This window comes from Diachasmimorpha longicaudata, chromosome 3, assembly GCF_034640455.1.
Source record: "Diachasmimorpha longicaudata isolate KC_UGA_2023 chromosome 3, iyDiaLong2, whole genome shotgun sequence".
NCBI classification, from domain to species: Eukaryota; Metazoa; Arthropoda; class Insecta; order Hymenoptera; family Braconidae; genus Diachasmimorpha; species Diachasmimorpha longicaudata.
In genome coordinates, this window is record NC_087227.1 from 7,072,640 (window position 1) to 7,083,620 (window position 10,981).

At 41.4% G+C, this 10,981-nt stretch overlaps 1 protein-coding gene across 4 annotated transcripts in view; it reads left to right on the forward strand.

Annotated features, from left to right (window-relative positions):
* LOC135160257 (protein sidekick) overlaps window positions 1–10,981 on the forward strand; it is a 19,609-nt gene continuing 8,628 nt past the window's right edge. Inside the window, exons 1-6 of one of the 4 annotated variants that reach the window (XM_064116597.1) lie at window positions 1–852; window positions 8,421–8,516; window positions 9,185–9,396; window positions 9,553–10,271; window positions 10,530–10,657; window positions 10,753–10,851. In XM_064116597.1, coding sequence (XP_063972667.1) covers window positions 771–852; window positions 8,421–8,516; window positions 9,185–9,396; window positions 9,553–10,271; window positions 10,530–10,657; window positions 10,753–10,851 — 1,336 coding nt within the window. In that variant the 5' untranslated portion in view covers window positions 1–770. The remainder of the gene's footprint in view (window positions 853–8,420; window positions 8,517–9,184; window positions 9,397–9,552; window positions 10,272–10,529; window positions 10,658–10,752; window positions 10,852–10,981) is intronic. The other 3 variants (XM_064116598.1, XM_064116599.1, XM_064116600.1) reach the window with 3 other exon arrangements.

The following is a 10,981-nucleotide window of genomic DNA, read 5'->3' on the forward strand; positions in this document are numbered from 1 at the left end:
TCCCCGCACTTGGATCCCCTAACGTACCGTCAATTCGAGTTGCATTCCACAGTGAAGCGCAAGCGACTCCCGACTGTTTAATTGTCTCCTGTCTCATTCTCCGATAAAAGTGAAAAAACCACCAGATTTCTTCGTGGTCCCCTTTCCCCAGTGCACCCACAGTCTCGCTACAATTATTAACCCCCTGTTTATTGTGTCCGACGTCAGTGAGAAAATATTCACAACTGTTGTCAAACAAAACAAATAATCGGGTACCTCACGATCGAAAATCGTTTACGTTTCCAACCTGATGCCAGGCTGGGTCTTCGCAGGGTTGCCAGGTTTGTCCTAAAGGTGAACGTAAACCCATTGTGCCCCGTGAGGGAAGAAAAAAAAACGTGACAAGATATTGAAATCGTTCAGGAGCTAACGATAAATTGTGAGAGTGATTTTAAGAGGAAAAATTGTGCAATTTCTCGTCAATTCTAATGAAAAATCTGTGATTTGTGGAGATTAAGGGAATCATCATTGTGACCAGTTGATTTGTGTAACAGAAGATGAAACGAAGACGGAATAGATGACTCGATTTAATTTATACCGACGTGAGAAACAACGAAGTGGTTTTTCTCCTATTTTTGTGAGAACAATTGAGCTTGAGACAATGGGAAGGTACCGGTGGAACAGTTCCTATTGGTCTGTCGTGTGAACGTACGTTGGGCCCAGATTGTTTGTAATTTATTTTAATATTTAAAGGGGAATTGTGAGTGAGGGGTGATCAAATCAGTGGGAAAATGGGATTTAGAATGAGATTCACCACGCTACTGGGGATTTTTGTTACGGTACATCTACTAGCGACTACGGGGACCGCCACAGGTGAGTGATGATGATTACTTTGATGGGTTTGATTGGAGTCGATTGATCATGACGTTTTTTTTTCTGATCATGCAGTTGTCCAGGGCTTTATGCGAGAATATTTCAAGGAACTTTTTACCTCTCGTAATTGCTGATTTATCTCGAGAATGAGAGGTACTAGGAAAAAATTTTACAAGAGCTTTGTTGTAGCTCAGGTAATTCTCGACGTATAATGTCTAGTGACTTTTTTCTTAGGTGCTGTTGTTGTCGCGATAATGAGCAATTGGAAGACGTGGAAAGTACGTTGAGTGCAAAATTGATATGTTTTCATGGAAGAGTTTCTTAATTAGGGTATGAGGGAATTTTTGGTACGGTACATTTACTAGCGAGTAAGGCCATCGCCATGGATGAGTGATGGTGATTTATTTTGGGGGTTTGATTGCAGTTGATGGGTCACAACGTTGTTTTTTTGCGAGAATTCAGAGATTCCGGATTTTAAACAGATTTTTTAGGTGAATGGACCATTTACCGTTGGTAATTGTTAATTTATTAGGAGAACGACAGGTCATAAAGGACAATGTCATGAGAACTTTTTTGTAGGTTAAGAAATGTACCACTCGTAATGTCTTACAAGTGGTACATTTATGGACTCTCTCAATTTCCAAATTATCTCGAAAATTAATGTATTTACGTGGAAATGTCTCTCGATCTTTTCTGTAGCTGAGGAAATTCTCTAAAAATAATTATTGGGATATTTTCTGCTAAATCCTCTCGTTAACGTGATAAATACTCAATAACAACATTTTCTTTCTCTAAAGATTCACGGGAGTGTCAAGAATCTTTAGCTAGTCAGCATTTTTATTTACTTCACAACTGAACCGTCAGTTTTGAATTGAAATGAACGATTTGCCCCACCGGGCATTGAAGTCTCCAGCATCCGCGTGCTCACCACGCCCCGCCGATAAACTCCCGCAATGAAATTGAAATAATTGACTCCCTAGAGTGAATCAAATTCACCCCAGTTCCAAGACCTTTTGGAGACCCCTCGCATCTGCTTGCACCCCATTTATCCCTGATTTTTAATCCCGGATTTGGTGAGTGGAGCAGGACAAGATGATGAGAAGTGTTATGTTCCGTTTAATTGAAATTTATTGGGATCATCTCGTGGGGCAATTGCGTCAAGTGAGTTAAATCATTGACCCCCGGGGACGCCGTGGGCGGCAGTTTCGACAGTTAATGACAAGTGGCACTTCATCAACGCGTCGTCACGGTTTTAATGCGATTTTCATTCCTCGGGATTCACCTCGAGACAGCGCGGTGGCTTTTGTGGGATTTTTTCTGATGGAGCAGGTGCACTGACAGGGGAAAATGAGGGGTTTATTGCTTCAGGAGAAAGTGAGGGATACCTGAGGCTGGCTCAGGGTTGCAGGAGCGTTAGGGCTTTTCGCAGATTTTTTTTACTCAGAATTTTCCCGGCAATAAGAGAATAATCGATTAAAAATAAATTTCTGGGGGTTTGGAAATTTGTTTCAGTTAATTTTTCATAATAATTCACTAAATTGTCCCTTAAATTCAGAGATATTGCAGGAAAATTCAACTGACAAACAATTTTTAATCCTGAATTTAAAAATTGTAATTTTCCTTTTATTTAAATATTGAAGTGCTCCATTTTTGCGCTCTGTCTTGATCTATATATTCTACCCTTCCCCATAGCTATAGTAATGAATGTATGGGGAATGAAGAATTTGGAACATTAGTGTGGATAAAAAGAGTAATAAAAAAAATGGGAAATCGGTGGGAAAGGAGACCCCACATAGGATGCAGGTGAATGGCGTATAAATGAGGCCGACGATGCGGTTCCAGGGGCAAGGGGGTGAGGGAGGAGTGGTATATCCGGCGTGTACTCCAGGAATGAAGGAGAAATAACGACTGGAAACGAATGGAAGGACAGGCAAACTACATGTGATTAAAAGGGGAACAAAGGGCTACAGGGGCGTGGGGAAAACACGCAAATCCCTTGCTTTTGCCATTTCACAGTAAAAATTTTAATCGAATTCACATAAAATACGAATAAAGAATTCGTCGTCGATTCATTTGATGGCCCCCATTTATCGATTCTATGATAAAATCTACGGGTGAAATCGAAGGACGAAGGGCCTCTTATCACAGTATTCCACTCGACACCGTCGCATTTTTTTCTGCTGATTTTTATTGAATTTTTGTCTCTGTCCACAGTTTCTCAGTTTCCCCCTTAAAAAAAAGTGGTAAAACCAGAAAAATTAATGGTATCATGAGAACAACGAAAGCGTTGCGGAGGAATCGAGTTACCTCACTCATGCCATGAGAGGAAGTTCAAGCGCGGTTTAGACGAGCAAGTGAACACACTGAGATAAAAACCACTTGTCTTCGAGTGATACTCTTATGGTAGATATGAGAAGGGAATGTCGACGAGACCAGTTGAGCTTCTAGTCCAGGAGCTATTCCTTCCCTCTCTCCAAACTGCCAACAATTTGACCATTAAGTTCATTAATCATTCAATTGTGAGTACTGAGAGACTCACAGGGATTAATCTATCAAAATAAATGAAAATCAAGACTAGTCTAGTTCAATCAAAACCTCTTTTATTGTATGAATTTAGCTTCACGTATCGAGCTGTTGTTTCTATTGTCAATTTGTTAATTTTCATGTAATAAAAAGAACAAACATCAAGACTATTGATACCTCGAAAGATTGTCAGACTTATTCCTCATTGGTTCAGTCGTCGTAGTCAGTTAATTTGAATTAAGAATTCATTTAATTTTGAATCTAATGAAAACAAAGAGAAAGAAATTTTGATTGGACTATATATGAAATCTTTACTTAATATGTTACACAACATATTAAGTAAACTGTATTTTTATGTACAACATGTAACATTCCTTGTAAATATGTACTTCACTCTCTAAAAGCCAAATAGCTTTGCCGTGAAAAGTTAGTCTTCTGATTTATTACAAAACTCTCGTTTCCGGAATCTATTTTAGTCAAAAATTTGGTTTAAACAAGGGGCATTTTGTCAAAGAGGAATTATGTCGAGAGAAAAAAATACATCGTCAAGTTATATTGGAGACTTAATGCACGAGAATGCAACGGGTGACGATGGTTGCACACACGTGTTTGTCATCTCCGATATTTTTCCGAGTATTCTGTATAGTACCTTACGGCCTGCGTACGTGCAAGAAACCCCAACAACTCGAGACATCCGCAGCCTTGACGGATATATCTATAGAGTTTATGGCGTTTATGTAGACGGCGATAGTGTGGATGAGCGGCAGCGGCCGACGGGGAGGAGGGCGGAGTGGCGGGCAAGGAAGGGAATGAGAAGAAATTGTGTGGCGGGGTGGAGGAAGGGCAGGGGGAGGGAGGGAAAAAAAGACGCAGACGAGAGGAGCCTTGCCAGGCCGGCATGAGGGCGGTCAGTGGCCTCACTACACTTCTCTGTAAACTACTCGAGAATTCCCGGTGTCGCTGGAGTTCAAGTCTTGGTGGGTTTTTTTTTTTCAGGTGAATTTAGGTGGGCTTGAATTGGGAATCAGATTGCCGTGTGGGAGGCGATTCCTTGGGCTTGGAAATTGTTGACCCGGGGACGATAATACAGATAGGAGTCAGAAGATGGAGATTTTCTTTTGCTACAATTGTTTCTATTTTATGTTTCAGAATTTTTTTTGGGAGGAATTAAATTCCAGGTGATGGTTGTGTCACTATTTCGGTTTTTCTAGGTTTAATCGAGGGTTGAGAGGGTCAGATGACACCTGAAAACCCTCAGATTTTTTATCTCTTCGGTTTAACCCGTTTGATAATAAGACAATTTCACCCTCAACTCGTGGAAGGTCCTGAGGTCGTTTGATGCTTTGAAATTGAAATATTTCACAACTAGAAATGAAGGAAAAAGAGGCGATAGGGGAAACGGTAAATTCAGGGCAATTACTTAATCACCTACTTGGCTAATTAGGTGATTTTCTAATCATTTAATTAGTGGGTAACTTCAGTAGAAAAAAAATTTCACATCTTTCTATGCAAATGTCATAAGCTGTGCAATTTGTTTGTCGACGTTACTCGTTCTGGAGATAATCCAACAATTATCGGAGTTATTTCATAAAAATCAGAGCTCGAAGTTTCTTCCGCTTTTCTACTAATATTCTCTATCAATTGCACGTCAATTAGGTCTTGTGTAATGATATTAGTACGCTCCAACCAAGTTGGCAACCTCTACACTGCGGGAATTTCCACTTCATACACGAAATAACCATCGAATTTTCAGTAGTAAGACGCAGTGCGCCACATTTTGCGGATGTCCCCACCACCGAGTTGTATTAGAGTAAAACATCCCCCGGAGCTGCTTTTTATTCCGTTCCTCTGCCAACTCATTCAGCAAATGAAATCTGAGGGCAGTGAACTCTCAATATCATTCCAATACACGATTTATTTTTTATTTTACGATAAGAGTAACGTCAAAGTCTGAATGTTGGGGTGATTGAATAAATCGAGAAGGAAATTACTAAAGGAGAGCCCTGTACCCTCAACTTTAAGGTAACCCTTAAGGTTACCTTATTTACGCCTCAATTTAGAACGTCCTTGAACGTTACTTGACCTGTAAAACAGTTAGACCCCAACTCCAGACATCTCCAAAGGTAAATTCGCCCCCTAAACTATTGACCTTCGATTCTAGACTTCATTGAGGGTAATTTCACCCTGAAAATCATTTGACCCTTTTAAAGGTCCTTAAACCTTCAACCCTGAATATCGTTGTGGAGGCTACCCTCACTCGGATTGTGCTACTCGATTAAATCATCCCTCGAGATGCATTTTACCTTGTCCCCCAGCCAACAAAGTCACCTGATAGAGTCCAAGGGCCACTGAACTCCCCATCTGACTCTAATCCAACTTTTATTCCCTCTTCCACGATAAAAATCATTTTGAAAATCTAAAAATAGCTGGGGTAATTCATCCTTCGGATTGTGAAAGCGATAAAAACTCGTGAAAAGCAAAAGGAAGACTTTCCCTCTGCCTCGTTGTGGGTGGAGCGGGATTCCGGGTCAGCGATATGCAAGATCATCAAAGCGGAAATTAAATGAATTATCTTAATTGCGTGAATCGACCTAGATTATTGTTGCATCATATCGCTGTTGTGTTTTGATATTTTTTTTCACGCCTCGAGGGCTTGACAACCACTTCGAGTACGAGTGGATTTATTTTTAGATGAGTTTTTTTCCATAAGGGCTGGGGGAGACGGCAAGTTGGGGATACGTTTAGGAAATTTCCGGGTTCACACGATTCTCTGGGGGCTGGGATAGGCTGAAGATCAGGGTGAGGTCTCATAACTTCCCAATGAGATTATTGTCTTGGGTAAAGGGAGTGTCTAGAACAGGGTCTCGTTAAAAACTCTTATAATTATTATATAATTGATTTCAAATTAGATTAGATTTTTTTTCCACCGTGTGAAGGCTTAATACGGTTTACCACCCCTCGTAGATGCGAATGAAACCCCCAGAGCCGAGGAAGAAACGAAAAATGATTGTTACTAATTTACTAATTTCTCATTATCACTTTTTTTTTCGAAAAATCAAAACGTTGTCAGTCTTGTTATGACTAAGGACAACGTCACTCATCCATTTAAAAAACCGTTGCCCATGAGTTTTTAAATACCCGTCAGCTTCCATTCACCAGCTATTCAAATTACACATTTCCATCCGTTTTATTTTCAAAATGAACCTCCACGAAACCTAGACAGCTGTTGGTTTGAGTTGTTGGCAGTTGGGTTATTGACGTGGGGTGCCAAATGTGGTGCACAATGGGGGTTCGTTTATCCCCTTTCACCTCGCGAAGAGAGTGGAAAAACACATGCCAGGTGTACCGAGGGCACGTGAGTGAGCTGAATAACCACCGGGTGAAATGGGGATTTTTTTTTTGCAAATGTGGTTATGGAGAACGTGGGGTGAACTTGAACGGTACCAAAGAAGTGGAGAACAAATTTGGTGTTGTTTTTCCTTTTCTATTCCTCAAATCACTCGACAAGTTTAACTATCGATAATTCAACAGAGGAGACTGAGTCAAAGTGGAACTATCAAAAATGATGGAATATCAGAGGTGACAGCAAATACCTGGACTCGTCTCTCCCATTTAACCCTCAATTAACAAAATTCGCGATCATTTCACTTTACCCCACACCTCAATGTTCCTCATTTTCTCTCGCTCTCACTCTTTCTCTCCCAAGAATCACCAAAATAGAATTAAACATAACAGACGGGCGTCTGTTAATTCACCGGATGCAGCGTGTCCATACGGATAAGAGGTCAAAAGGGGATGGGGGAGCAGTTCCGTTAAAGCACGCACACTTGAGTCTTAATCCTCCCTTCTGGCGCCACTCGTGTTTCTCCAACTCTCTCACCATGATTTACCCCCCTCTCCCCTCAGTCTGAAATTTTTTTATTCACTCATTCGTCACAAGTGCGCGTTTACTTGCAGAGGAGTACGTGCCACAAAATGCCAGGTCGACTGTTCCTTTTCCATTCACACCCTTGGCGGTGCTTTATGCTTTAATAAACTTCGAGCTTGGAATATTTATTTTAAAGTGGATTAGAGCGCCACGTCGGCGCTTTCTGGACAAAAGCCCGGGTGGGTCTTAGACTGGAAAGCCTCGTGAATGAGTCTGGAGGTGGTGAAATGAGGGGAGATAATAATTTGTCTGATGTCACTCGTCTTTGGAAATTTAATAGGAATATTTATCGGAATTTTTAGTCGTTCATATATTTAAGGAAATTCCTTCCATCGTCAGGAACATTACATTCGAGTACAAATTATGCCCGAAATTCTGTTGGATCCACAGAATAAGGAAATCATTGATCAATCCTTTCCCTCAAAAAAAAATATTGAAACAGCTGTAGACAGGAAATTCCACACCTACCGCCAGCGACTGGACCTCCATCATCAGCCACAAATCCCAGTCCCCTGAGTCACTCACATTCTCCCCGTTGAATAAGAGTAAAAGGCCGCGTGGAAGGCCAACCGCCCTCTAAAACTGCCGCCCCTCCCCCTCCCCCCGCATTTATCAAAGTTTTATTAATGAACAACAGTCGTTGAGTCTAGAGGAAGAATTTTTAATTTCAATTTTTCCACATTAAAAAAAAATTCCGTCCTCCCTTACTTTCTCTGAATGTAAAGATAGAAATTGATTTAATGGGTATTCTTGAAAGTTGCGTTAATTAAACTTTAATTACCGCAGTCCCTTATCTAAACTTATCAATCGCACTCGTCCCTCTCCACCTCCTCTTCTGCGGCCAACGTGTTCATGCTCTAGAAAGCCCGTTCACTATTTTTTTTTTCAGTGAAATATTTCCCTCAATTTTAAGAGGGATGTAATGACGCAGGTCATCCAGTATTCATACCCTCGGCTTTGTCGGGCTTCGTACACAACTCCCATCTCTAAAACACTAGTGAAAAATTCATCGTGACTGGTTTGTGGGTCGACTGGACGTCATGTGCACAGATAACCCATTGAATCATCCATTCACTGTGAGCTCATCTCAAGTAATGATCTTGTCGTTTTATTGCAGAGTCTTTGCAAGAGCCACGCTTTGTACAGCAGCCGTCCGGGGTCAGCAACATCCTGATTGAGAATCGAACAAAGATTTTACAATGTCAAGCTCGAGGTAAATATGAGTTTTTAATTTTTTGTTCAGCAAAAACAGTATTTTATTCGTCTGAAAATGGTGAAGGTCGTAGAGGAGATTTCTCTTTCCGGACTTTGTGGATCCTAATGAGTCGACATACGATAAAAAACGAAACTTAAATCTAAATGATTACAGGGGCTCTATTCACCACCAACAATGCCGTGAATTCATTGAATGATAGCTTCAAATGACTGTTTTTGTCATGACGATGATAGGGCAACAGTCGGTCGATTGTACAACCGTCCGTATCGTGTCCCTAATTTATTATCAGGAATGACGGTTATGACAAGACAAAAATGAAATCAGCTATTAAAAAATTTAGCGCGAATTCTGAAACTTCTACTTCGGTAATCGAAGAATATCGAAGCATGATCATTTCCAGAAAAAAAATCATTGTTTTAGGTCAATGAATATTTGGCAAAAAATACGTTTTTCTCAGTGTATTAATTCACGGCTAATTAAATAATTTCTAAATGTAAGGTTTGAGCAAAAATGTACCTTCGATTCTCCCCCTAAAATAATAACCCACCATTTTTTTCACCCGTTCGTACGATCGTATGACACTGAGGGAGAGGGAAGCCCTTCAGACCCGAAGCTGTAACACGATAATCCGCAAAAAGTTGAAAAAACCTGAATATTCTTCACAGGATATCCACAGCCCAAGTATCGATGGTTCAAGGATGGAGTTGCATTGAGCAACGAGCTGACGTCCGAGTCCTTCTGGAGGATTCAGAGCCCCAAGAGGAAAGACGCTGGTGTGTACTACTGCGTTGCCACCAACGATGTTGGCTCGGTTTTCAGCGAACGTGTCAGATTCTCGGTTGCTTACATGGGCATTTTTGAAGATCCAACAGAAAAGGTATGAGTTTCACATTAAGAAAAAAAATGAACCAAGAAATTTTTCATTTCTCAGAGAGATAAAGGGAACAAGTCCTCTGGGGGATAATTTTTTTCCTAGCTCTTCGTCAAAGTTATGGTTAAGATCGTTAATTGGTCCCTATTTTTCTCGCTGGAGAAGGTGGTGAACGTTCAATACGGGGAAGCAGCGGTTCTCGAGCTTCCAGAGATCGAGAGCTACCCATCCCCGGACGTCACCTGGTTAACGCCAGACGGTCCCATTCCCTTCGACATAAAGTACGCCATGAGGGAGAAAAAACTTCTGATTCTGAATGCCAACGAGAGGGACGAGGGCTCCTACCGGGCGAAAGCGATGAACACCCAAATCGATAAGGAGGAGTACTCTCCCTCTTTCCAGTTGAAAGTAGAAGGTGACAACAGCGTTGAGATGCCACCAACCATCGTTGTCGAGCCCAAAGACACGAAGATAATCAAGGATCAGTCGGTGACCTATCTCGACTGCATTGCCAACGCTCGATCCCTTCACGAGCTGAAGATACTTTGGACGAAGGACGGTGTGCCAATCGAGAATGCGAGAATATCCTATGGATTCAGCGATCTGTGGAACAGAACTCTCGAGCTCATATTTGCTAACTCCACTTACTCCGGCCTTTACACATGTCATGTCCATCTCAGAAGTGGTGGCTATCCCACTATCAATGCTAGTGCACAGGTCGACGTTCTGGAGAAGCCAATGTTTGTCAATAAATTGAAGAGAGAGACACACGGAGAGTACGGATCCGCCGTGAAGATTGCTTGCGATGTCGTCGGGGTGCCAAGGCCCAAGATCGAGTGGTTCCATAATGCAGAATCTGTTCAGGGACTCCTAGGGTCTAGGTGAGAATCTTTGGTTTTTCGGTTATGACATTTAAGACACAATAATCTCAAGGTGACATGACAATTCGTCACATTTCGTCAGCTCAACTCTGTCGATCGACTAATCTTCGACTCGGAATTGAGCAGAAGTGGACCATTGAAAAGTTGAAAATTAATTACTCTCTGTCTGGTCAATTGATGCGTTGAGATTGTTTTGTATTGAATCGTGAAGGAAACTTCGCTGCTCATCAATTGCCTTAATGACCTATTGACTCTTAGGTTTCACATGGACGATGACGGATCACTACTTATAAAAAGGCTGACCATGGAATACGCGGGTATACTCCAGTGTTTGGCGTCGAACGATGCGGGCGAGGTCTCGAGTTACACTTGGCTCAAGGTCAAAAGTAAGTGAAAACGTTGACGTACACTCATTGATAAATATAAAATGGTTAATAACCTCAACAAAATGTTTTACCCGGGTTCATTTGTGTGGGAGCAGGCAAGAACAGAAAGAGGGTAGTCCGTCGGGCAGCTGGCTACAGGGTAGTCAGGGTGCGACAATCTGATCGACGCTTTGAATTCACACAATACCCAGAGAGTAAGGAAAATAATCGGATAACCGAAAACAAAATCAAAATTCAACGAGAAAGCTTTTATTTTTTTTTTCTCCTTCTGTTTTCGTTTTGGGTCTTTAGTTTTTCGAAGAAACAACACCATCTCTGTAGCGT